The sequence below is a fragment of the Hermetia illucens genome, chromosome 1, assembly GCF_905115235.1.
Source record: "Hermetia illucens chromosome 1, iHerIll2.2.curated.20191125, whole genome shotgun sequence".
Classification (NCBI taxonomy): domain Eukaryota; kingdom Metazoa; phylum Arthropoda; class Insecta; order Diptera; family Stratiomyidae; genus Hermetia; species Hermetia illucens.
Window position 1 is genome coordinate 48,262,718 of NC_051849.1, and position 27,783 is coordinate 48,290,500.

The 27,783-nt window shown below is 38.8% G+C and overlaps 1 protein-coding gene across 3 annotated transcripts; it reads right to left on the reverse strand.

Annotated features, from left to right (window-relative positions):
* Nucleotides 1–4,976: 4,976 nt before the first annotated feature.
* LOC119654431 (ankyrin repeat domain-containing protein 13C) lies at nucleotides 4,977–26,313 on the reverse strand. Of its 3 annotated transcripts, XR_005249821.1 has the most exons (11): nucleotides 25,973–26,313; nucleotides 25,775–25,816; nucleotides 25,614–25,718; nucleotides 25,420–25,551; nucleotides 25,202–25,356; nucleotides 24,949–25,137; nucleotides 18,304–18,471; nucleotides 18,092–18,241; nucleotides 11,903–12,150; nucleotides 10,616–10,748; nucleotides 4,977–5,799 (listed from the first exon to the last, which is right to left on the reverse strand). XR_005249821.1 is itself a non-coding variant. In XM_038059839.1 (10 exons), the coding sequence occupies exons 1-10, from the start codon at nucleotides 26,094–26,096 to the stop codon at nucleotides 5,787–5,789; spliced, it is 1,326 nt and encodes a 441-aa protein (XP_037915767.1). In that variant the 5' UTR covers nucleotides 26,097–26,313; the 3' UTR covers nucleotides 4,977–5,786. The 3 variants fall into 3 exon arrangements, 2 of the variants coding, with proteins under 2 accessions (XP_037915767.1, XP_037915760.1); XM_038059839.1 differs by lacking the exon at nucleotides 10,616–10,748; XM_038059832.1 differs by lacking the exons at nucleotides 4,977–5,799; nucleotides 10,616–10,748 and adding an exon at nucleotides 11,570–11,829.
* Between the last annotated feature and the right edge of the window lie 1,470 nt (nucleotides 26,314–27,783).

Below are 27,783 nucleotides of genomic sequence, written 5' to 3' on the forward strand. Positions count from 1 at the left end.
GATTTTAACCCAATAGAGAACCTTTGACGCATAATGAAAGTGCAGATAGCGAAAGAGGCGTCAGCCGATTAATTTAGAACAGTTAGACAGAATAATCCAAAAGGTATGATACGAAGGCATTCCAGCAGAAGTCTTGAAAAATTTAATCAGTTCAATGCCACGTCGAGTTATGGAAATGTCATTGTGGATTGTGTCCGGATAGCTGAGTGGTTAGAGCACAAGACTATCGTACGGAAGGATTTGTATCATGATTTGACGTCGGATACCAGTCGACTCAGCTGTGAATGAGTACCCGAGTCAAATCAGCGTAATAATCTCGGGCGAGCGCAATGCTGACCACATTGCCTCCTACAGTATACTGTAGTGTACCGTTACGGTCTTGAATGAAGTGCTCTAACACACTTCAAGGCCCTGATCCAATATGGATTGTTGCGCCAACGATTATTATTATTGCGGATTCTTAATACCTGATTCACAATAGAATCGCTATTTCAGTAACATGGTTAACGCTCGAAAGGTGATAACGCTACTTGTTAATCTTCGCCTAGTTCATGCGATATCTAGATATTTTTCAGTCATTAGGATTATAGTAACTTTTCTCTTCTCGTCGCTTTTCAGCCTGGTTTAAGCCCATCTCTAACGGTATATTTCGATCTGAAAAGCTGATAGTGGACCCTGCAAGGTTTTGAAAATAGGCTGCCTCGATGAAATATGGATTGAAAATGCGGGACAGGACCAGATATACCCAATTGTAGATTTCAAGTCATTTGAAGGCTTAAGATTTTCCTTCTTCAAAATTTGACTGGTGTTTTTATGATTGGAGGTAAAATTTTTAAAAAGAAGCTGCTGCCCCAGATTGGAGGAGTGTTTGCGATTCGCATCTACTGAAATCGCCTCTACTCTTCCATCCATTTTCCGGCCAGTCCCCCATGAAAAAATGCAACCACACATATTTTTATTTTTACGCAAATACGTATTTCAGGAGCTACTCATTGCCTTCTTTAGTACTTAGCGTAAAAATACAAATTTTTGTAGAGGGGAAAAGTTATCTTTTTTTTATTATTGAACACTACAAGCATGAAGTATTATTTCTCGGATGAGTTCTTGCTTACGAGACGCTTTTCGGGCTCATTTCAGTTCTTGGAGTTTTTTTTGGATTGTGGCTGTTGTGGCGTTTACTGGAATCAAATTCGACTCTTATCTCAGCATCTCCTCTACCAGATTGTGGGATCCAATGTCTGCTTTGGAGCGTCGTTCAACCTTCTTCTCTTCTCCATAGAATTCTGACAATGGAATGTCATTTGGGGGCAGTCGGGAGGTTCGTTCAATATGGGACAAACAAAACATTTCCTGTGCCTCCTTATCCCGTGAGAAACTATCTCAGAGGTTAATTCGATTCGCTCGGCCAAATCCGCCATGTTATTTACAGCCCAAGTAAAGAAGCAGGGTTTGAGGCAAAGTACTTTGTTCTATTCTTAGTAAGAAAAAAAAAATCGGCGCGGGGAGAAGAACAAGATTGGCGGCCCTTAAGGTTTTTATATAATACGTCACCTTTGTGAGAGTTTCGGCGTTGGCGAATTCGACGAGAGGATATTTTTGAGGTGATCCTTTTCATTAGCTATGTTGTGCGATATACGCTGCATGCCAAGAATCATATACACCCACCACACACCGTTGGAAATGATGATGCTGTGATTACAGGCAACTGTTTGCCGCTTATCAAATTACTACTAAACTGTAACATCAGCATTAATGAATTTTGCAACAAAATCAGGCTTTGGGCAAATGTTTGGAAGTTTCGAAAGGATTGCATGCACAAAGTGTTTATAAAAAAATACGAAGAAAGCGCGGTTGGAGGGGGAAACAAAGACGGGAGCAGTGCGCAGTGCGAATTAGTGCGTTTTCTCGAGTACTCGTGAAATCCTTCCACCAACTGTGAAGAAATTCGCGGTAAATATTGATTTGATTCTAGCTACTTGTCGCCAAATCCGCCAGTGCCACTTTCCTTTCCGTCGCGTTAACGAATAACTATATCTTGGAGTTGATAGCGCGCGCTGCTGTGGCCAGTTAATAGGTGTGTCGGCGGTTACATCATTTCAGAAATAAATATTCCGGGCACAGCCACCTTGAAAAAAAAACCAGTTGCCCGTGGTTCAGAAAGTTTGTGGGTCGACTTACGATTGTTGCGCTTTTTCTTGAATTCTACCAAGGCAGACGCGGTTTCCAGAGGTGATAAAAAAGGAAGTTGCTTAGCGACATAGCATCTCGTGAATATCATTGTTTCTTGGATGGCTTCTGAGAAACAAAGTGGGGGATTCGATCAAAAAGTGAGAGCTTGCGATTTGTGACCGTCGATTGGTGCTAATTCTGCTTTTCAAACAGTAAACACAAAGTTAATGAAAGCCATTCGTTTTTGTTTTTAATGGACTTATTCATATTTTATGCTTTCGGAGCTACTGATATTATAGTTTTGACTTCTGCCTTCATTCGCGATTGTTACAAATTTTGTGAACTATTATGCATAAAAACTTTTTCTTTTAGCCATTAACACTAAATGATTTCACCATCTACACACGACACCCCGAGCTCGGAGTGATTCTGGTGAAAGTCTTGTGATCGCGGCACTCGGTTCCGGAGACTTACGACTCCACGTGTGCGGCCGAGCCGTTTTTTTTTGTTTCGCCATTTTAGCTCGCGTTCTGGTTTTTATTCGTTAGGCCGTCGCGTTTCCTCCGTCTTTTTTTCTCCGGCGTGCAAGAACGTGTCGTCCGAGCACTTTGATGGAACTTCAATCTTTGCGGGCGGACCTTCTCGGTCAATTTCGCCAACTTTTTCAAATTTTTGTGATAGCTCTGCCTTCTAGGTCGTTTTCGGCCACTTAGGATGATCGTCTGATTCTTCTATTCATTTAAGTTCATTACAACGTATAGTATTTCTCTGTAAAATTCTTAAACTTATGATTTTGACTTTACGGAGTTAACTCCTTCCTGTCAACCAGCGTCCGTCAATATCCCCGTACCCTTGCGAGAGAACTCGCGGTCAGAGGGAAATCTCTATCCTTTCACAAGTTTGCTATCAACGCAAAACATAAATTTTCTATGTTTTATTCGCTTTATTTTTCATTTTGTATACATATATGTCATAACAACGAAAAAAATCAAAACAAAAGACAATAATGACTTATTCTTGTAGTGAATCATAACTCAACAGCTTCAATTTCTTTAAAAATTTATCTATAAAGGGGTTTATTTATTTTAGTGAAAATAGGGTTTCTTTTAAAAATTTGTTTAAGAGTTTTCTTTTTTCTCTTTTATTTTCAGGGTCATTACAATCTAAATTTCTTTCATTTTTGTACTTAATGTGTTTGTAAGATGAAATTAAATGAGAAAAAATGTTTTGTTTTGCTGTGTTTTGGTTATTATTATCATTAAAAAGTTGGTCGTTAAAGTTAAATGGAATGAACGAAAATCGGCATGCGTTGTGTATTCTTTGTAAAGCAAAATCAGTAGTGATACATAGCTGCAGTGTAAATAATGTAAGGTCTACAATGCTTCAAGTGTATATTTTTTAAGTTACATTGACCTATGTTAGACTAATATTTGTCACTAATACATTCTGCTGTTTTTCTATCATGACATTGAACACCACATCTAATCTAGATACCATTGCTATTTGCTAATGGTTATAAGTATCCAATGCATTAAAAGAACTTTGTGGTCATTTGATAATGAAGTAAATGTGTTAAGGACATAACAAAACAGGCTAGAAAGGATAAGGATGTATTAAGAAAGATATTTGTCGGTGATAATCCAAGAATTGTTATATAAAACTTGAGTGTAGACTTAAGAATAGTGTCAATTTCGTGCATATCGGATATTGGGGAAAATTACCGCCCACTAAAACTATTTCCTTTCAAATCAGAAAGGAGTATTTACTCATTCGCACAGTAACCTTAAACCTCTACTTAATAATTGACCATGTAAACAGCTTACAATTGAAGGACAATCTGTAGATGATTTCGATATTCTAGACCGATTTAGAGCAGAATGCAAAGTTAGGTTGAAAGATCTCTCAAAACTACTCGTACGATAGACATTTCAAAATTAAAATTGCTAAAGCATGAGCTTCTCCGGGTAATCGCCATTCGACCATTGGATTTCTGCTCATCGATCACGATCAAACAAATACCGAGGAAAATAAGAATAAGAATGAAATAAGATATTCGAAGTCTGCTGTTTTGTCTACCAATGAAATGTAGTCACATCGGAGGCGCAAGTCGCTAATTGATGATTACATCCAGCTTTGTAAATCATGAGTATCTGACGAGTTTAGGTGTTATAGATGTTGTTAAATCGTCAAATATAATCATTTTGTTTTCCAATACAGACCTTAGAAATTGTGGTTTAGCGTAGACCACTGAAAGCACAATTTGGTATTTCGCCTATCAACTGCAATGTAAAAATTGTTCCCTATCGTTCGAAATACACGACAACAATACGAACAGCTCGCAAACACGATTAGATTGTTCAAAACAGATTCCCATCTCGGGGAGAAGCGCGCTGAATTCCCATAAATTCTATCCATCAATAAAAACTTTTCCTATAAAATGAAGGCACTAGTATAAAGTATACCAGATGTAGATATCAAAAGTATCGCAATCACAAGTAGATAACTTCTACCTGTATATGTTGGGTAGTTAAAAAGGAACACAGAACGCCGCCGATTTTACTTAACTATCTTCACTTAATTCCAACCTACAACCGTTCATTACATGTTTTTCGTATAGAATTCAATACGCCTCACAACACTTCATATGTTCAAAGTCAAATCGAATCATATTGTGAATTCTGAAAGCATTAGTTGCTGTAATTTTACAAGGCTTGTGGTGCATATCTCTAAGACGATATTGTCAATATAGGGTGTGGGTGAAGACCTTACCTAAAACAAACTAAATAATTTATCATCAGACCACAAAGTAATTTATACCATAGACTTTTGTTAGATGTAATATTTTGCAGTGTATTTACAGTCTTAGTAGATAATTAAGTCACATTTTCACTTAGTCGATTAGATATAAGTTTTAACATAAATTTAAATGGAATAGCATTGACCTGCTTACAGTTCTGCTGAACATGATTACTTTTCACAAAAACAACAACTGCAACTATTCGCCACTATATTTCACTACATTATAGACAACAATAAATTACTACGCTTAGTTACGATTTTCATTTGCTATAGTTAATCCTCTGTGACATTGTTCTTGTAATTAAAAAATGTAAAAAATCTGTTATAATTACATTAGCAATTCCTGCCCCATTATCAAGTATTTATGCATCTTAAAAAATGGAAATGGTCTAAATTCACACCTCGTGGATTTCTATGAAATTAATAATCTTAACTATACCGACGGGACGAAGATCAACAAAATATATAAATACGAAAAAATATTTACAAAAAGCGTAAAATAAGATGAAGATCATACTAAGATGAGAAAGGCTTCCATTGTTTTAAAAACGATCTCCTCAAATGATGGTTATGGTTTGGTTCACTTTTATTATGTATGACTTTTTTTCAATTTACATGTGACAAGAAAATCCCAATGAACAGATTGTGTTATAATTAACTTCAATTAAATTGTTTAGCTCTCTTTGTTTGCTAATTTAGTTTTAAGGCTATTAAAGCGATTTCTCAAATGATAATACTTAACAAAAATGTATAATTTAAGCATATGGAAACATAAATTAGAAGCTCCGTGGAAATAAGCGTGATCTGCTTTTCTGTAATCAAGAACAGTTTCTGAAAATAGAAAATTGATTCTATTTAAGAAGAGGTAGAAAAAAAGATTCTAAATGAAAATGTATGATGTATATAATGGTGTTAGCCGCAAAGCTCAATTGGTTATTGCATTGTATTTGTTAACTGGGTGTGCGTTTTCAAAGTTTGCCCTAGAAAGTGGAGAACTTAAGACGATGAGACACAACTTCTCTGCTAACGTCATGGGGGCTTGGAATATTTCCCCCAAGGAGAGCGACGATCTGACTGGGAGATTTGCGAAGGCAGAACATCTTTTTTGAAGCAAGCATTGGAAAATGGCTCAAAATACGATGCGGATACGATTTTGGGGCTCGACGGAGACAATACAAACCTCAAGACCGAAGATGTCATGGATAACTTAGCCTATGTTCTCGTTGTCAGTTTCCGTGGTTGGTTATTTTGGAGACTCCACGATTGTATCTGATTCGCCATTGGTCGTCCTCTTCTTTAGCTCCTATTATTTTTCTTAGGACCCTCATCTCGAAGGTATTGACTAGTTTTTCTGAACTTTGTGTTTGGGTCTATGTTTCATATCCTTGGCATAGTACAGGTCTTATTGTTTTGTATACTCGGAGCTTTACCTTCCTGTGTATGCAGCAGGATCATCACCATGATCTTAAAGGAAGGTTTCCGGAATAGGATATATTTCAAGGCCTAGATTTCATATGAGCGCATCATCCTAAATTTTTTTTAGATTTTTGTTTTGGGTGGTTTCGATAGTGAATCCTATCTCACAATATCACATATTGACGCTTTACCCAACCATTTTGGAGTCTACTTCGCAACTAAAATTTGCTTGGGAAAGTACTAATTGAAACCTTTCATTTGATATCACATATAGGTACGTTAGGTGAAAAAATGTATATTCTCCTTTCCATGTGAGGGAAGCCATCCTTCAGGTAGATTTATCTCACTCACTGTATCCGTGGGATTTCATGGTTCTCATATGCCCACCTAATTTCGTTTGAATCGGTGTAACAGTTTTGGAAAAAATTGCGTGTGGCAGACAGTAAACTGATTTTAATTATGGATTATTCGTGTTACGAAAAACCTTAAGAAAAAACAACGAAGAGACTGTGTGGTTGTCCTATATTCCGCTAAGGAATGAATAGGAAGCACTAACAAGAAAAACGTGTTTGAAATATTGGAAAGAAAACATTTTCTAAAAAAATAAATAAAACCCCGGATATTGAAATACGCAGCCAATATCGCTGAAAACACTACAAAAACAACCGAAATTGGTATCTCGCAAACAAGTATGTCCCAGTCCGCTACAACGTAGGACAATTGTTCTCAAAATTAAAGGACCTAAACCTATCCTCAATCAGATCAATTTTGTCTACAAGAAGAAAAAAAAATACACACGAGCAGCGTGAGGTAGTGGATACCAGAACAACAAAGCATCCATTTGAAAAACAAAAATAAGAACAAGGCGGCATCAATGAAATCCACTGCGGTATACTGGACAATAGAAGTATGGTACGGGAATAGATAACATAATTACTTGCTTAATTGTCTCAGGAAAGTGGAATATAAACATGGGCTTCTGGACACATTTACGATTAATACGGCTAAACGTTGGCATATAAAATTTAAATAAAAGATAGTCTTTTACCACTTCAACGATATGGCAGTTAGCAGTTCATCGCCAAATATTGAACGGCCCGATATTTGTTCCAGAAAAGAAAAGGAAAAGAAGCACTGCATCAAAGAGGCTAATATTTAGATTATTTCCACAATGAGAGGGCAGCAGTTCCTTGAAATAAATTTGAGAAGAACATAGTAATTTGGAATATCAACTATTAAATTTACTGGGCAAGTATATATGTAACGTTCACTCAACCTATATACCACTTTGCAGGTGTAATTTCACTATTCACTGCTTTGTGGATCCAATTCTTGTTATTGTTTTTTTTCTCTATTTTTGTTTTCGGTGGGGGTGCACTTCAGCTCCATTATCACAGCATTCGATGGTGTGCAAGTGATAAGTTTTAACAATTGCAAAGACGAACACAAATATCCATGACGATCTGGACTGGAACCCAGGGCAAGGAGATTGAGGGATTGGCACTCTGCCCTATCAACTATCCCACGATCAAATATACATATTCAACTCAGTATATAGCGGACACACAAGCCTGGCTGGATTGAAAATCAGACTAGCAGGAATTTTGTGATCGACCACCGAATTTTCATTTGAGTGGAACGGTTACTTAACTGGAAAAGGCAAATATTTTATGAAATTCAATACAGGAGAATTCCGATAATTTACATTGCCAAGGGACTGGCGATTTGGTACGAAATATTGGCATTGCCAATTATCGGGAATGCAAAAGTAAGAAAATTAACTTTAGACCGGCAAAGTTGTACAAATTAGCCTGAAACACGAATAGTCGACTTACGAATTATTGAGATTCCACTGCACTCTATTAAATTATATGTTCTGCAATGACGAAAGAAAAAAGAGTATTGGGATGAACATACTGTAAAAGTACACTGCTAATAAGTCAGGCATAAACACAATCAGGCGTAGGGTTAAAGGAAGGGAATAAGTTGTTCCTGATATTATAAGTATTTGCGAGAAATACCTTTTTTAATAAGCGACAACTTTCTTCTTCAGTCACAGGTTTACCGGAGCCTTGACAAGAAGCGCGCTGTGTCGATATTTTCTAGCCGTGAAAAATCCTCTCTTCTCCCTGCCAGAAATCATTAAAGAACTGCTCGCGATATGGGCACAACCATCGTGAAAATTCCATAACCGCAAATAATCAAACCAAGAGCACATCCTCCAGCAATTCTCCTAGAACATTTACTCTCAGAGGGCCATCCCGATTCCCATGGTACCAGATAGCCTCCGGTGAGGTTTCGTGGCAAAAGCCACTTCAGATGAGTCCCATGCAGACTCGGGTCAGTGATGAAGGGAATGTCAACAAACAAAACGTGCAGTACTACGTTACAAAAAATTACGTATGCGACATGTTTACATTCCCCTCGCGTCACTGTGTGGTGGCCAAAGTAATCATCGGGCCCTACATTTTCGAAGATGAAGGTTTGAATGTCTACATCAACGGTAGCCGCTACCTAGACACCTTAAACGAGTTTTTTATCCCTTCGACGCAGACGAACATCTCTCTTAAAAATATAATTCCAAAAATACGAAGCGACTTCGTATATCACCATCGAAGTTTTAAGCCTGCTGAAATCCAATCGGTTAATTTCCAGAAACACGGAGTGTCTTTGGTCGCTTCCCAGTCTAGATCTTACCACGCATTTTTTTGTATCTGAAAAGCAGGGTGTATTTAAACAAACCCGTAGATATCGAGGTTCTGGAATATGCAGTCTCGCAAATTACTAAGAATTATAATTGTGCATTTCAAGAAAAAGGTAGTCGAATAATGCAAGGATCGATGTGGCATTCATCTTTTTGGTGTATTGTTAAAAAAATTAATTTCTCATAAAATGGCATAATTTTATCTTTCTTTTCGTTTTTGGATTTATTTTTCTATCTCAGTTTGTTTTTGAAAGTAGGGAGTCCGTTTTGGCCCACCCTATATTTAAGAGTCCTCCATATGACAATGTCTTGATTTACCATCAACAAATTTTATTCTGCTGTGCACATTCTGTGATGACTAAGATTGGAGTAATTTTCGATAAAAATAAAACTTTGTGTAGATACCAAACTTACCAGTTGCATGATCCATACTTTCCTTTATCAGTCTGCAGTGAGCGAAGAGCTCCATGGCTGACTTCAAAAAAGTGACGAAATATTCAGGTCCATTTATATAGATGACAAGAAAATCTTTACATTCAGATCTAAAATTTCTGTATAAGCTTTACAGATTTCAGAACGCTAGGCTAAGCATCTTGTGCATTTCAGACATCCCTACCTTTGCATCAACGTTGAAGAGAACATCGAATGTAAAGAGTGCAAATGAAGACATCTCATATCACACATGACTATATAAAGAGTAAAATACTGAACTCTGTTTTGAATATATGGGTCTTCTAGAAATATTAAGTTAAAGCATCATCCGATTAAAATTTTAGACTAACTGCCAAGAACCCTTTCTTCAGAAGGAGCAGCGTGTACTTTCAAGACGCAATTACGTCATTTAATAAGTTCAGCAGAATCGATAGTGATTTCTTATCTTTCTCCTATACAATTCATTTTCGCTTCATAAGAAGACTAGCTAGTTATTTCAAGTCCAATTATTACACACCTCGGAATAGCAGTATTCAACGTCACAAAAGAAACGAATATAATAATAGCCCAAAATATATTTTCGAAATGTCCACAGTACTATGAGAGGAGCTTTTCATTTCGATTGATTATGTTGATCCTTTTCTTATATTTTTCTCCTTTCACTTTGGAAGAAAAAAGATATTTTCAATTCAAAAACGATTTCATCATATTCAAATTCAAAGCATATGTCGATGTAACCTCTTCCCGACGTATATGTGTGGATGGGGGGAGAGGAATGCTGTCTTACTCTGAGTATTCAGACCTTTTTGGTCCTCGGTACTCAGTGTCACTAACCAATGGATAAATATCATAAATGATAGCTTGAGTGTAATCTGGGAAATCTAATCTTTCTCTCCAGAAGTCCATTAAGCAGGATTTTAGAGCTTTTCATGTAAAATTAGTGAATATGAAGTATTTTGTGTATATATATTGTGTGTGCAATATAGTTGGAGTGGAAAAATCATTGAACTGCGTTTAACACCAAATAGAAACTGAAACAAATTCAGTGTGCTCAAAAATATTCGCACGGCCGAATATAAACAATATAAAACTTACTGAATTTATCGTGGGGTAAAACTCCTTTAAATAGTAGAAGACTTGATGACTTAAAAACATAATCCAAACTTGCATCATTGTAGTTCCTGTGACTAGCTTGTCATGGTGTTTGATACGTCATAAGTCAGGAAATCTATAAAAGTAACATCAGAAACTCCAAATTTATACGCTTGTTTTATATATCATATTCAAATCGAGAAGGGGAAGTGGATACTACCATGCAAAAGGATAGAATTTTTCATGAAACGATGAACCATGTTTTGTATATACAGAGTAATGGCAACGAAGGGTACCATTTTGAAAGTCATGTGTTTTCCAATTATAATTTTAGAATTTTCGCTTTTGTTGAATGAAGCTGTTTAACAGTATAGACAAATCGCCATCGCGTTTGGATCCCTACAATATGTTTTTAAAGCCCCAAAAAGAGTATACAAACCGGGCTCAAGAAACTTTTACATTTTTACCTGTTTCAATAGTATAATCAAAGGAAGACTATTGCAGCGTCAGATATTGCTTCTAGTACTGTGGGGACTATGGGACAAAAAAAGTAAAGTTGGAAGAATGAATTTTGCAGCAGTAGAAGCTATATGCTTATATATTTACGTCAATATAAGTTACCTGGACGGCATAAGCCCAGAGCCAATCAATCCCTTCCTAAAAATTATCAACCGTTCTAAGGCATACTGGAGGGGTCCAAACCATTTCAAGCGATGCTACGTTTCTGAAGCCTTAACACTATTTAAGGGTGTATCTTACTCAATATTATGTTCGCAACGATATTGCTACAGTTACCAACATAGTCATGAAGTAGAGTTCATATTTACAAAAATACAAAGGAAATAATACCAAACTAACACACCCCAAAAACAAAACAATAGAAAGCAACATATTTATCATGCTTTTCACTCCTCTCTCAGCCGAGCCTCTAGGTCAGTATTAAAAAGAAAAGTCAAGTATGTTACTTTCATCTTTATTAAAACATGCGTTAAAATTTCTTCGTCTTATCTCAATTAGCGTTAAATATATAAATATAATATGATTTTCGTGTAGACTTTCTTAAAAACAATTTACGGACAGTTCATGAGTATTCTTTATAATAATAAATATATATAAATACTTTTATGTTCTCAAATAAAAACGCAAGTCAACTCGGCACCTTGATTTCAGGTAAATTGAGCATTGAAAAGAGCAGAAATGTGCTAACCGGGAAAATGCTGAGAAAATGTGGAAAAGCATGTAATAATAAAAACAGTGCTAAGTTTGTATTGTATCGGTAGACGTACATACCTTCTACTATCTTCTGTATATGTTGCAGGTATTTCGAACAGTTCCCGTCGTATATTATCACGAAACTCAAATTTTTGAAATGTTATTTTCGCTGATACTGTTCTCAGGATGGGTATATCAATTTTGACTGGAAAACCACTGGGCAATTTCATTGTCACAAATTCTCTTAATTTTGTAAAGTGTTTGAATGGCGCTATAACTTCTAGGACATTAAGCAACATGTCAACGCTTAGGGGGAAATCCTTGCTCTGTAACAAAGAAAAATATTATAAATTGTTGCTTCATCATTAGGGAAAGCACCCGTTTCTGATGGGGTTAGTTTATGGAAACCAAAATTGAGAAAAAGCAGCGTGTAAGTCGATGCTATGCATATATTAGAAAAAGAATGTACACAAGATTGACAAATATTTTACTATTTATGCTTCAAAATACAATTTATCTTACGCTTCACTCAAGCATTCATTCATATATGATAGACTGTTCACTCTTTTCCACTATTGTATTGTTTTACTATTAGGCCTACAAATAAGTTCTGTCGGTTTTCACAATAGATGGCGTAGCTTGTTTTTTATTCAATTGATCCACATTTCCAAACATTCATCGGAAAGCTACTGTCAATAGACACAAACGTCAGTATAAATTATTTAATTGAAGTGTAAACAACAATACTTTTTTCATCAACGAAAATGGGCAATTTTGTGCCAAATAATGTGTTTTTGCGGGGAGTTCTACTTCATTATTTCAATATGAAGAAAAAAGCAACCGAAAGTCATCGCATTTTGGTGGAAGTTTATGGTGAACATGCTCTATCTGAGCGAACGTGTCAGAGGTGGTTTGGACGGTTTAAAAGTGGCAATTTTGACTTGGAAGACGAAGAGCGCGCCAGACGGCCAACAATTTTTGAAGATGAAGAATTAGAGGCATTGCTCGACCAAGATCCATCGCAAGCGCAAGAAGAACTTGGAAAAACACTTGGAGTCACTCAGCAAGCCATTTCCCACCGTTTAAAAGCAATGGGAATGATTGGAAAGGTCGGAAATTGGGTTCCGTATGAACTGAAGCCAAGAGACATCGAACGCCGTTTTTTCACGTGCGAACGACAAGAAAGGAAGGGATTTCTGCATCGAATAGTTACTGGCGATGAAAAGTGGATCCCTTATGATAATCCCAAGCGTCGGGCAACGTGGGGATACCCCGGCCATGCCTCATCATCGACAGCCAAAACATATCTGGAAACGTTGAAATGGGAACTCCTACCCCACCCGCTGTACTCTCCAGACATTGCTCCTTCTGATTACTATTTGTTCCGGTCGATGCAGGGCCTGGCTGACTAGCACTTCTCCAATTACAACGAACTCAAAAAATGGCTCGATGAGTGAATAGCGGCCAAGCCCGCCAATTTTTGGCGCGATGGTATCTATGAATTGCCTGAAAGATGGAAGAAAGTTGTGGCTAGCGATGGGCAATACTTTGAACAATGAATGTATAACCAATTTTTCACAATAAAGCTTCAAATTTAAACAAAAAACCGACAGAACTTATATTATATAATCGGGAAAAACCAGCCCTCGACTGAATCAGATTTTGAAGCTGGATATGGCCGTTAACACAGTGTAAGGGACTAACTTTCAATCAAGACAGTCATGGTTTTGTCAATATTTCCGTTAAAACGCTAAGTCCGTTCACACTTGTAACGGCAATTCAATTGTATCTATATATATACGTACGCAGTGGGCAGCAATATCCAATTGAGATCCATTTAAGTATTATACGTACACAGGAAGTGTCACAATATACAAAACTTAGAAATATACAAAGAAATATTTTGTTATAAATTCTAAGACTTTTTGTTGGAGAAATTTTCCACAAAGGGCTCGTACACACCACTGGGCCAGCCGCCAGACGCGGTTTGACCCCGCGGCTAGCCGCATGACTAGCGATTTTCCTACCGTGTCAATAGACCGGCTGAGCTGCTGAACAGTGTAGGTTCGGTTAAAAAAAGAAATGGATGGCTCATCATCATATATAATCGCCATATCAAAAATTCGTACCAAGATGTTTTTTGTTCTACTTTATCATCCCTGCTTTTCCAAATATACATATCAATTAATTGTTCCCATTGCCGTTGTTTCAAATCACTGTCTATATATGCTGTCTCCGCACAATTCCAAATTGCGTTGTTGAATTTCCAAGACTATCAAGTACACGTGCACACTCACTGGCAGTTGGCCGCAGTCTGCAACCACCTTGTGCGTAAATTTTAGTTGGCGGCTAGCCGCAGGTCGGGCCGCTACTGTCCATTCGACGGCCGCTACTGTCCATTCGACGGCCGCAGTTGGAATTTTGTTGTGGTCTAGTACATACAAGTATGCGCGGTTATATATTAAAATCAAAAAGCGGCCTCAGTTCCATCTCCCGTGGCTGAATAAACGAATATAAAATATCCCGAATGTGAAGTTGAACTAAACACTAAACATAGACCTGTGGGTTAAAAAAACTGACAAAGTTCTCTACGCTTGCAAAAAGTACTTAATGAAGGTATGTGGGCTTCATCTGAAAATTGTTCCATTAATTTATTCAGCCGTAATTTATCCAATCTCCACTTATCGTTTTATCATGTGGTGATCTGTGCAAGAAAACACCACCATTACAATATGGAAGAAGAAAGGTAGTCCAGCAGAATGTTCAAATTACCAACCGATCCAGTTGCTGACCCATACAATGAAGATTTTTGAACGCATTCCTAACAACCGCATTCGCGAAATCGTTTAAAGTATCGTGAATCAAGTTTGGTTTGTCAAGAACTGCGGAACTACTGTCGCAATACACGCTGCGCGGTTACTAATGGAGAAATACCGTGAGAAGCATCGCCCTCTTTACATTGCATTTCTGGATCTGGAGAAAACGTTTGATTGTGTGTCACACGAACTCATCTAGTATGCTCTACGACAACACCCAGTACCACAGTGCCAAAAGAACTCGTGTGTTGGGTTAAATTACTTTGCCATGATTCGAAAAGTAAAGTGCGAAATGTGGCGGATGCATCAAAACCGCTTCGTGTCTCTGTCGGTGTTCATCAAAGAAGCGTCCTCTCACTATTCCTCTTTGTTCTTGTTATAGACAGTACCACACGGGTCATTCAACGTCTAGCGCCCTACACATTGCTACATACAGACGATGTTTCCTGATGTCCAATAGCAAAACTGATTTCGAGCACCCTCTCCAAAAATGCAATGATCGCCTCATGCAACACGATATCAGATTGAATCTTAATAAATTTGAATGAACCTCATGAAACTGGCACTATAACTGTCAGTGGCAGTGATCTGGCCAGAACTGAGCGATTTGAATGTTCCAGAGAAATACCATCAGCTACGGCAAATTGCGTTATGAAACTGTTCACGCATTAGCGCAACCTGGATGAAGTGGCGTTCCACAACTGGTGCTCTTTGTGATCGACATTAACGAACGTCTCGAATCTAAAATTTACCGCTATATCGTCCGCTGTGTCGCCCTCTACGATGAGTGTTGGCCGACTATAAAGACGATGACGGGTGCCTCACTGTAATGGAGAGGAAAATGTTGCGTTGGATTAGTGGTGTAAAACGCCTTGATTACATCCGAAATGAGGATATCCGCGGTCGATATGGGGTAAGGCCGACCGTGGAAAAATTGCGAGAGAGGCATCTTCGATGGTATAGTCACGTAATCAGCGCTAACGGGAGTTCACTTGCCAAGATTGGTCTGAACATCAAAGTCGATGGTAAGCGACCAAAAGGCCGGCCGAAACAACAGTGGCTTGATACGCTGACTGTATCCAGATCAGGCCTTTGAGAGAACAAAATGGTCCAACCGATCACGACCCTTATAAACGGGACAAAGACTAAATAAAAAAAGGATATCTGCGCTGAGCAAGGAATACAATACGACCAAATTGAACAGGATCTAATGAACCCCAGATATGGGCACTACTGGGACTATGCGATCTTGCCCTGCAGACGTCCTCAACATATTCCTATATATTTTTCCAATTAATCCGCTTACCAAATAGATTGTATCGTTCAGTGCTCTCATTGGCTGAGAATAAAGATACTGGAACTACCACCAAAAGAAATTTTCACTGGATTAGGCTGCAAGTAGATTCAGGAAATTTTTCACCATAAGATCCTCCACCAGAACGAAATGGAAAACTGGCGATATGATGCAAGATTAGACATCATAAGAAAATTAAATTAGGGGCGCTATTTACTACTAGTAGTAAATTTTTTATTATATTTTTATATACCGACATTTTGGGAGCAACATATTCCATTCCTCAGTGTGGTGCTTGTTCCTGAAATTTCGGTATATGCGGTAATACAAATTTTAATAGCAACGGAAACGACTTCTTTAATTTCTTTGCTTTCTCTGGAAATGCCGTAAACATAGTACATTAATGGTTAATGTTATGACATCGCACTTTCCTTTACGTTTGTGCCCTTTTCAGTTATCTACTTTTCTATCATTCATCATTCGTCCAAACAGGCCCGTCGAGAGAAGGAGCCCATCCCACATACCCGGAGTTTCCTCGACGGACGACTTTAAGAAAATTGATTGATTTTGAAATTTTTTAGGGGGTTCTCCATCATTTTTACGCCGGACTCGGATATTTCCCTAGGATCCAGCCTTTGATTAATAACATATCTTAATCTATTAAGTCATGAAGGTCCTGGAAATTACGTAACAGTGTAGGCATAACCCACGGATCTCTTCCGATACGGATTGATTTGATGATAACAATCAGAGCCGCACTGTGACTAGCACAGACGTAACGACATTTCCCGAATTGAGTCCATAAGAAATTTTGCCTAAGATATGAGCGTAACCAAAACCACCATGAAACTCCCGCAAGAGGGCTAACTGCAAATAATCGGACCAAGTGCACATCCTCCGGCATTATATGCTCTCAGAGGGCTTTCTAGGTACCCATGGTATAAATAACCTCCAGTGAGACTTCATTTCAAGAGTTACTTCAGAGGGAGATGCTCTTGCGGCCTCTCCGATCACGGGGACGACACTCCCCAACGACTTGACTGGAATCAGACAATTAGGCGACCACAATCAGAGGCCCGTCGTGATTAAAGCAGCGGTACTGATTTATACTAAGCACAGGCTCAACATTCATATCAGTAAATGTGAGACCTATTTAACACCTCTGCCGTAATTAAACGGCGTACCCTTTAATTTTGTAAAGCGCAACTCCATGTACTGTCATGAAACTCTCCAAAGGGGGCCAACCGCAAATAACCGAGTTGAGAGCATATGCTCCAGAAATTGTCCTGGAGCATATGCTCTCAAAATGTCATTCTAATTCCCATGGTGTCAAAGAACCTCTGATGAGTCTTTGTGAAAAGAGCCACTTTATGTGGACCCCTTGTAAATTCGTATCTGATTCCCTTCTTTGACCTGAGGACAGCATTCTCTAATGAATCTATTAGGGTAGATAAATTCTACAATATGTTTGAGTATCTAACGAATTCTATCCAAAGTAATACATTTCAATGCGACACTTGCCTTCAGCTTACAGTTATGCCGCACTCACAGCACAGGTAAGGTAACATCTGAAGAATTACGTCTGCCCTGGACGAAATCTCATTAAATATATGAATAGAATCCTGCTCCCTATCAACTGCTTCAACATCAAAAACAGTTTCTATGAATTTTTTCACAGATGCACCCCTTTTAAAAATGTTGATTTTAGTATATATTAAATATAATAATAAATTGGCGGTTTAATTCAGGACTGCCGAAACCTCTGTGACTACCTTGTGCTTTTCAAATAAAATTGAATAACATGAATATATGAGTTTGATATGCAAACAGGCCAACAGTCATCATTATTACACATTTTCGAAAAAAAAAAGTCACTAAAAACCACCAGAGAGAATGAATTGGAACTTTGAACCCCCTTGCTGCATAGTCTTTATGTTTAACTATTGGTTTTCGAGATAGCCCCAGTGACTAATGCGATAAATTCAAACAACTTTCCCATCGCAGCAAGGGAAATAACCCTAATAAAGGCATTAATTCACATTTGTAAACATGTAGTGCAGTATTTGACTAGTAATCTAATCTGATAATACCCATATATGTTAGATGCTAAAAAATCTTATCAGCCGCACATTCAATTTCAAATCAATTTTAAGTTACCATTGCCACTGTTGCTCGAAAACATTTTGTAGACTCTTTATAAACTAATTCACGTCCCAATTTTGGATATTCGGCAGGTTCAGATGAAATGTAATCTTCCCACGACGTTGAATTCTCAGGAGGCGGTAATAAGGAATTTCTCCTTAAAATCTAAACAAATGTTTGCACTTAGTGAACAACTGAATGAGTTTTAAAAGAAAATATACACTTACCTCTCCATTCTGGTCAATTCCAGTAGAATGTCCTTTTGTGAAGGATTCCATTAGGGCTTTGTTTTTCTGTAGGTCATCTCGGGATAAATGCTCTCGTCGCTTTCGGGACTCCAATACAAGTCCATTTATGCAGTATAAATCACAGTCATATTGACCTGCAACGATTTCCTTGAGGGAGAGAAAGAAAGAAAGGGAAATAATAAATTAACGTGCTTGCAATCGTTGTTTTACGTTTCATATTAATTAGAATTTTAACAATGATTTATTTATTATTGAATCATTGTAGAATGCAGATTTCCATATTTTAAAAACCTACGCGGTTGGAGGTATTTTTTTAAGTAGAGAAACAGGAGAGTTGGTTTAGCCAACTTTTAAGAAAAAGTCGGTTAGTCTAAAAGGAGCATGTACACCGGGAGCAAAAGTTATCAATTGACCAAATATGTGGTCCACAACATAAGAATTGACAGTGCTAACGGAATTGGTTAACAAAAATATCTACCAATTCAGTATCACTGAAAAGCATTCAACGACATTTTTCTCCATTTGTATAAAATTTCCTGCTCTGTAGTCACCTCTTCAAGTTTGGGAACAAAAACTAATCACTCGATGACATATCTGGATTTTCATACTTGTCGTCGTTCAGTTTATTGTTTTTTCAGATGTGTGCATTATCACGGTCGTAGAATACTTTTTTTTCTTTATGGGCGACCGTTTTTTCCTTATCTCATCATTCAATCGCGCCAATAATATAACGTAATATTGCCCTGCATCTATTTTACCGTCTTCAAGGTAATTTTTAAAAATGATTTCATGGGTATCCCAAAAAATACTAGCCAACATTTTTCTGGCTGTTTTTCTAGCCCTTCGAATGTTTTAGGCGACTCTCATCTTGTTTTAACCACTGCTCGATGTTTTTTGAAATCGTTCAGTACGATTGTATGTACTTCTCCTTTCACTCCTTTTGTGAAATATAAGGCATCCACACAGTCTCGGGTTTCAATAAGACTGTGTTTCAATTTCATTGTCACCACATAAACATCTAAGACGTCCGGGATTCCAAACCAGGGTAACAAAACGGAGAGATGGATTCCAAACCAGGGTAACAAAACGGAGAGCCTGATGCGCAAAAATCTCAAGCACTGCACCAGTCATTATTTATGCCATTTTTTGACAGCATCTTTCACCATAAAAAATCAACGTTAATTAACACACAAAACTCGCCACGCAAATAGTGTAACTTAACTTAATACAGCGAATTTTTGCTCCTGAAAGTACTAATCTACTTTCATTTTGATATGAGTTGTATTACCAGCAAAATCTTCCTTAAAATTGAATGGTTGATCCGCGACTAAATTTGGATCATTCCTCACGAAATATACCCCAAAGCTGTTTCAGCTTTTCTGGTTAAACATCGAATTTGTGACACTGTTTTTCTAGAATTTGTTGTGTCCTTCTTCAAGTCATGATAATAGTAGTTGAAACCATCGTTAAGGTCTGGTTTTTTTTCATTGGTAAAAATGACACAATCCCATTTTTTCCTCTAACGCAAGGTATACAGCAAATGTAATTCTCTCCATTTTATACTTTTCTGTCGGAGGCAGTTTTCTCTACAGTGAAATTGGAACGAAACCAATAGTGGTAAATCTGTATCGAAGACTAATAGCTCTTCCCTTAACCACCCCTCTGACTCAACTCTTTTGGCAGTTTCGAGAATCCTAAACAAAATTATAAATATACTCCGCATTGAAATTAAAAAAAAAATGTGTCTTCGGCGCACACATCAAGAAAACATATTGAATGTCGTTAAATAACAAAAACGTAAAATAAATAACAATTATTACCATGTCTCGGAAAAATGCTAGAGCATCCTCTTCAATCGACGCGGCATGACAGTTCCTGGTCCTGCCGAGAAATGAGGGTTATTGATGCAAACTAGGTCCGAGACACACAAAATACGGACTTATCCTTCCAAGCCAAGCTTGACGGTCCTCCTGCGGAATTGTTTATCCCAAGCCCAGGTAAAGGAGGAGGGTTTGAGGCAACGTACTTTGTACTATCCTCACTAAAACATAATTAAAATGCCGAGATCAGGGAAGAGATAAATAAAGTATAGTGGAAGTTATTCCACTGTGATAGATCCTTCCTGACCTCTCTTGGTGACGGGTCCCGCGACAGGCCGACCAAGAAAATGAAGGCATCGCATCTGAGCTCTGGGAAGCGAAGAGCTGGGACCCAAGACAGTGGCTCAGTGAATTTTTTAATCGGGTTATTTGGGATGGCGGAACACCATCTGACTGACAAGAAACTGCCAGTTTCAATATGGAAAAAGAAAGGTAGTTCAGCACAGAATGTTCAAATTACTGTCCGATCCGGTTACTATTGTAAAGTATGAAGATTTTTGAACGCATTCTTGACAACCGTATTTGCGAAATCGTTGAAATAACCGGGAATCTGTCAAGAACCGCGCGGTTAATAATGGACAAACACCGTGAAAAGCATCGCTCTCTTTACATTGTATTTCTGGATCTGAAGACAGCGGCTGTGTGCCACACGAACTCTTCTGGTATGCCTTACGACAACGCTTAGTGTCAAAAGAATTCGTGTGTTGGCTTCAATCGCTCTACCACAATCAAAAAAGTAAAGTTCGGGGTGTGGCAGGTGTATCAAAACCTTTCGTGTCTCTGTTGGTGTTAATCGAGGAAGCGCCCTCTCACCATTACTATTTCTTTTTATTATGGACACTGTCACACAGGACATCCAACGCTATACACTACTTTAGGCAGATTATGTTTTCCTAGCATCTAATAGCAAAAATGATCTGATGAACTTGTCCAAAAATTGGAATGATCGCCTCATCCAACACGGTCTCAGATTGAATCTAAATAAAACTGAATTTTGGACGACCCATCTCTATAAAATAGGCGCAATCACTGTCAGCGGCAGTGACCTGCTCAGAACTGAGCTATTTAAATATCCCGGGTCAATGCTATCAGCCAATGGAGAACTGCGTTATGAAATTTTTGTCCGTCGCTTTCTATGGTTCTGACTGTTAAGCAACTATAAAAGACAATGAACGGTGTCTTGCGGTGGGGACGAAGATGTTGCGTTGGACTAGTAGTGTGACACGAACCGAAATGAGGATATCCGCGATCGATAAGGAGTTGCACCGATCGTAGAAAAACTGCAAAAGAAGTAACTTACTGTACCGAGGTAAAATCTTAGAGGAATTTGAAGTTCAAAGCAGCGTCCAGCAAGGTTGCATGCTGTCGTCGATATTACTCCTTTTTTTTATCGATGACTTTCCTCATGCTGCCTTATCCGGGGAATGTGGAGGAATAAGCAAGGATAAACAACAACAAAAGCAAAGTTTTTTTTGATGGGTCATCACACTCTTCCTATCTGCATGTTCAATATTTATATGGTTGCAATTTATCTTGGTGGAATTTAGCGCGTCAGCCACAACACCACGGTTCGTTGAAATGTACTTCAACTCCTCCCACGACTTCAAGAAATGCCCGAACTTCCCCTCTACTGCTCTACGTCAGGTGCTTTTGGCGCAACCCATTCGCTGGAGATACTGGGAGAGTACTGCATGGCGAGAGTAGATTACAATGCAACTGTCGCCTCATCTTAATGTGTGACGCTCCCTCCGATCCTATCGGGTACGGATGACAGACTTATGCGCTGACCAAGTTCCCCGTTTGAAATAGTATCAGGCCAGGCTTGGAGCTTTCGAGTGACAGCGAAAGCGGACCTAGCGCTCTTAATGTATTGGAAAACATCCAGTTCGGTGCCACCGTCGGCAGAAACCTCGTTTCTTAAATATACAGATTGATAGACACTTTCAATATTCAGCCCATTAATCAGACTTAGAACATTGGTTTCGTTTGTACTTATTTTTAGTTCAACTCTACTTGCCTCTCTTTCCAAATCCGTAGCAATTTGGCCAAGGTCCACGACACGGTGAAAGGGCAAACAGGTATTTGAGAAAGGATGTCACAATGCATTGAATTCCTCCGCGTCCTCCGAACGAACGTCACCGATAACGAGGGAGTATTGCAAAACATATAATCACCTTTCTGAAGAAACTCCTCGATATTTGCGTTCTACGAGAACCTCGTTAGGGCGATGTCAAGAGCTGTAGCTATACAACGTGAATGCGGTAAAAATGGTTATAAACAGGCCAACCTGATGCTAAGGAAGACGCCTCCATATTGTCAATTTTGCGGACACCCACGACGTCGTACATGCCAATACATGATTTATTAAACCACTGATATATCTATCTATATTTTGCAATGTTAACATTAGGACGCATATCTACTATATTCTCATAAGACGAAGCCATTTTTTACTGCCACTGGCAAGAAAGCCGTTTCCTACGGGACCATTGCACCTCAACATCGGCCGTTGATTGCTCTCATGCAAATCGAGCCACCGCTCAATCAACGTGATGAGCATGCTTGCCAAACACGTATTAAATGGTGGCGATTTTGCGAGAAAAGAGAAAAAATCTCACTCACCCGGCTGCCAGCCATACGAGCGTTGAAGAGGCAGGGAATCGAACCAAAAATACTGGGGTAAGGGTCTGTCTGTCAAAAAAAGTATGGCCATTCGAACATGGAAAGAGAAAGCAGCCCAGCAGAATGTTCAACTTATTAGCCCATTCAGTTATTGTCCCGTACTATGAAAACGTTTGAGGGCATTATTGGCTGCTACATTCATCATATCGTTTAAATCACCGTTAACCCAGCTAAATTTGAAAGGAACTATAGAACTGCCGAAGCAATACATCCTGCATAGTTGTTCATCGAGAGACATCGTAAAAAGCATTGTCTTGCCTACATCGCGTTTCACCGCGTGCCACACACAGTTCATAAAGTTGGAAGTGTGACCTGGTAATTTACGCTGATGAGAACTCACTAGCTAAGATTGACCTCCACATCCAAGTCGATGCGAAACGAAAAAAGTGTTAATCAAAACAGTAGTGGTTTGATGCGCAAGATTGTACCTACATTTTCCTCCCGCACCAAAACTATGACCGAAAAAGGTTACGAATTGAATCTAGCCGAACCGACCACGTTAAGAGACAGGACTCAAAGAAGAAGATCGCATTTGATAACAGATCTCGGAATGTGGAAAGCATTGAGTTAAAAAACGAATCAACGTATTTTACTCATTTACTCATCATCCTACAATGAGGATACGAGATACCTTTCGTAAAAAGGCACTTACACTGCCTCTACTGCTTTTGCTTCTACTTTCACTCAAAATTCAATAACCCCAAATCCTTTTATGTGAACAGCGCATTAAGCACCTACCTATAGCAAATACGAGTACAAGGTGCCTCCCATAAGTTTTGACACTACAGTTAAAAAAAAATGGTACAGTGGCGCGATCTTTAGAATTTAGAGCAATGTGCCGTGATTTTGCTGTAAAGCTGAGTTCAACCGCACCAAAGCTTACGAACTGATACGAAAAGTGTATGGTGAATCAGCTGTAGCTGGTGCAACATTTCGTTGATATACTGCATTTGCCGACGGTAGAGAGAACATCGAAGACGAAGAGAAGAGTAGGTCACCAGTGAGCACGAAGATGGACGAAAACATCGGTTATGAAGCCGATCGTCGTCGTTCGTGGAGGTTGATAGAGGAGAAAACGAGGATACTAAAAAAAACATCATTCAATGCACATTGCGTGAAGATTTGAAGAAGAGAAAAGTGTGCGCACGTTTTGTGCTGCATGCGTTAATTGCCGAACAAAAGTAATAGCGCCTCGCTCACGCCGAAGATCTGTTCGAAATGATCGCAAATAAACAAATCCGATAATAACGGGTGAAAAGCCAGAGCGCAGAATGGTGTAGTCCAAACACGGCGCCTTAAAAAAATCCCGGTTTCAAAAGTCGAAAGTGAAGACAATACTCAGTCTTTGTTTCGAAAGTAAAGGGATCTTTCACCAAGAATTTGTTCCGAAGGATAAGACTGTCAGTGGAAAGTTTTACAAACAGAGACTACTTTGCCTTTCCAAAATTTTTTAACGGCCAAGTTAAGTGTTTCCAGTTTTTGAGGTTAAGAAAGCGATGGATAAGCTGCAAAGTCGCGTCAAGGGTGTATTCGTGTTAACGGAGATTATTGATAATAAAATTTACCATCGCAAATGTTTAAAAATTATTTCCGAAGCGCAGTCTCAAAACTTATAGGACGCACCTTGTATTAATAATAAACCATATATACCATATATCTAGTTCTCAATGGTTTCAATTGAATCCAAAGATCATAAAGACATATGCACCTATCTTTCTCAATGAAAGACTCAAAATTCTCAAATAAACAAAACACAAAAAACGATATTTTGACCGCAGTGATCTCTGTTACCATGGCCCAAATCTCAGCACATACATCAAACTAGAAATATTCATGATAATTTAATAGTGCAAGCCATGTAAGTATTACCAAAAAAATTCATACGCGTCATTTATGAATGGTTTCGCGTAGGCGGTTTTATTTTGCTACGACGCGCCCACGCAAAATTTAATTCATAAAATAACTATGTAATTCGGGAATGACGTCATTCCGCACATACAACACTACTACGGGCTCAAATACGCTCGGTGAATGTATTTTATCAAAATATAATTATCAATACCTTTTTGTCTTCCCGAAAAAACCAGCCGGACTGTGCTCTGCAGAAGTTTATACCCTTGGTCGACATTTGTGCAGCTAAAATATCGCTCGACATGAGTATGTCGACTTCGTCTTCGATCTCTGTGTCTGTCTCCTCATATCGAACTCGCTGATAACATTGATACTCATTATCTAGAACTGTTAACGATTCCTGCAATCAGAAGCAAATGAAAGCGTTTCGATAAAGTTCTGGAAGTGGCATGCCCGCTACTTACCTGTGGTGACTTATCGCCACGGAATATAAAAGATATATCACCTCGCTCCCAGCGCATATCGGAAAAGTCCACTAAGGTCGTATCTAATCTAATTGAACACCCTGACTTATGGATCTTGCAAACATCAGACGGAAGTATCCTTGATACAAGGGGAACTGAAAGAAAGTCGAAGGCTTGAAGGAGCCCAAAGCGATTTCATTGCAACATTGTCGACTTACCCCACGACTGGAAATCCCATTTCAGTTCCATATAGAAGTCGCCCATCTGCTGCAATGCCTTCACTAAGTTCGGCCGCCTGGTTTCCATTTGTTCCCGCGCCTGTTGTTTCAACTTCCGCAGAAGAGAGCAAACTTCAATGAAAGAATCGGTTGCGGGGAATACTGACTATATCAAGTTTCCTAATAATGCATACTTATTTGTCTATCTCCATAGCTGATAGCCTCTGCCAGGGGCGACCAGCCTTGCAGGTTTTTCACTTTCACAGGTGCTCCGTGTGCAAGCAGTAAATGTGTGCATTCTGAGGAGAAGCCATTGAATGAAAGCGAAATCTCTTTGTTTTCAAACTGAACTTACCCTTCCTCCCGAGCATAACAGCCAGATGAAGCGCCGTGTTCCCTAAAAAGCAAACGAAATTATCAGCAGGGGAACAACAGAGATAAGATTCGATTTGCTGCCTAATAAGTTCCCTTCTATTGATGTGAAGCTACACTTATGTCAAGTGCGGGAAACAGTGGATGGCAGGGTCGGATCCATTGGAAAATTCATACGTACCATGCTTGTCCTTTTTCGAGACATCTGCCGTTCTTAAAAGTTGCGAAAGTTTACGAATATCACCTTTAAAAACACATTCGTGGAGAGGAAAATCCTGGCTGTCACTTTCTTTGCCGTCAGCCATCTTTTAGGTTGGTAGCCCTCTCTTTTAGCACTAGCGACCCGCAGCACTCATACAAGCGGACAAGACAGATTACACAGATCTCGTTTCGGAGTTCGGAGTAGGTTTCTGAGCATTTTTGACGGCTGTCGGTTTAGCTGGTTTTCAGTGTGGGAGGCTGTACTAAATTCGGTTAGATATATCCAAATCTTGGGGATTCCCGCTGACTTGAATTTCGTTGGGTTGTACGATTTGTAACATTAGAACATAATTTTGGTAGCGCGTAGGCTAGGTTTTTTAATTTAGCCAAATTTGGAACGTACGTGTTAATTTTACAATGGCTGTATAAAATGCAAAGCACTCTTTGATTCTGAGATTTGTGCTAGAAAATTCGTTTTCAGATTCAGATGTCTCTAATGCAATGTTGGGTAACAGAAATCAAATTCAAGGGATCAATGGATCCTTGTTGATTCTATAAAAGTAATTCCTTTGTTTTCTATAGTTATTAGTAGAAAAACTATTAAAATATAAAGTCTCCGTTTTTACTATAGATTTAATTTGGTTTTTAAAAAGTGCAGGCACATGTTTCCAACGCAACATATATCCTCCATGAGTGCTGCCTCGCTTAACTCTATAGTCTTATATATTTTAACTCATTAAACCAACTTACCTAATAGCTAATATTTAATTATTACTTACTCACTATAATTGCAATTATAATACCTCCTTAGTTAGTTACCTAAATTATCTGAAACGAGCTAGAAACAGTTTCCCATGTCGGATCCATAGCCTGGCATTAGTCTGTTTAAAAATTTTCAGGCTTTCTGCGGCATCTATGTAGTTTGTTCACTTTATGTATTTTTTGTATAACGTCTCCCAATACCAGGAAATATTAGAACCGCTTTCTACACACACACATTCTGCGATTGCAAACTTGACATGCCGCAATGGGTTCTTCCCCGTAAACGTTTTTATTTAATCATCAACATAAACGGCGCAACAACCGGTATACAGTCTAGGCCTGCCTTAATAAGAAACTCCAGGCATCCCTGTTTTGCGCCGAGGTCCACCAATTCGATAACCCTAAAAGCTGCCTGGCGTCCTGACCTACGCCATCGCTCCATCTTAGAAAGGGTCTGCCTCGTCTTCTTTTTCTACCGTAGATACTACCCTTATAGACTTTCCGAGTTGGATCATCCTCATCCATACGAATTAAGTGACCCACCCACCGATGTCGTCAGAATACGCCAGTAGTTGGGTGGATTTAAAGAGGATCGTACTTCTTGCATTTATTTCAGCATCACGGATCACTTTTTCGAGGGCCAGGTTAAAGAGGACGCATGATAGGGCATCTCCTTGTTGGTCAGGGTCAGCCTAGTCAGTCTTATCAATTTCGTCGGAATACCGAATTCTCTCATGGTTGTGTACAGTTTTACCCTGGCTATGTTATCATAGGCGGCTTTAAAGTCGATGAAGAGATGGTGCAACTGATGTCCATATTCCAACAGTTTTTCCATTACTTGCCGGAGAAAGAAAATCTGATCTGTTGCGGATTTGCCTGTAGTGAAGCCTCTTTGGTATGGGCCAATGATGTTCTGGGTGTATGGGGCTATCCGGCCTAGCAAGATAGAGGAGAATATCTATAGATGGTACTCAGCAACGTGATACCTCTATAATTGCTGCACCGTGTGGTATCTCCCTTTTTGTGTAT

Coding starts and splice junctions, on each gene's coding strand:
- LOC119654431 (XM_038059832.1), bottom strand. CDS start 26,096: ATGGCTGACGGCAAAGAAAGTGACAGCCAGGATTTTCCTCTCCACGAA. Junction 25,138..25,201: donor GTGGCGATAAGTCACCACAG/GTAAGTAGCGGG, acceptor TTCTGATTGCAG/GAATCGTTAACAGTTCTAGA. Junction 11,830..11,902: donor TATACAGAAGATAGTAGAAG/GTATGTACGTCT, acceptor ACATTTTCTCAG/CATTTTCCCGGTTAGCACAT.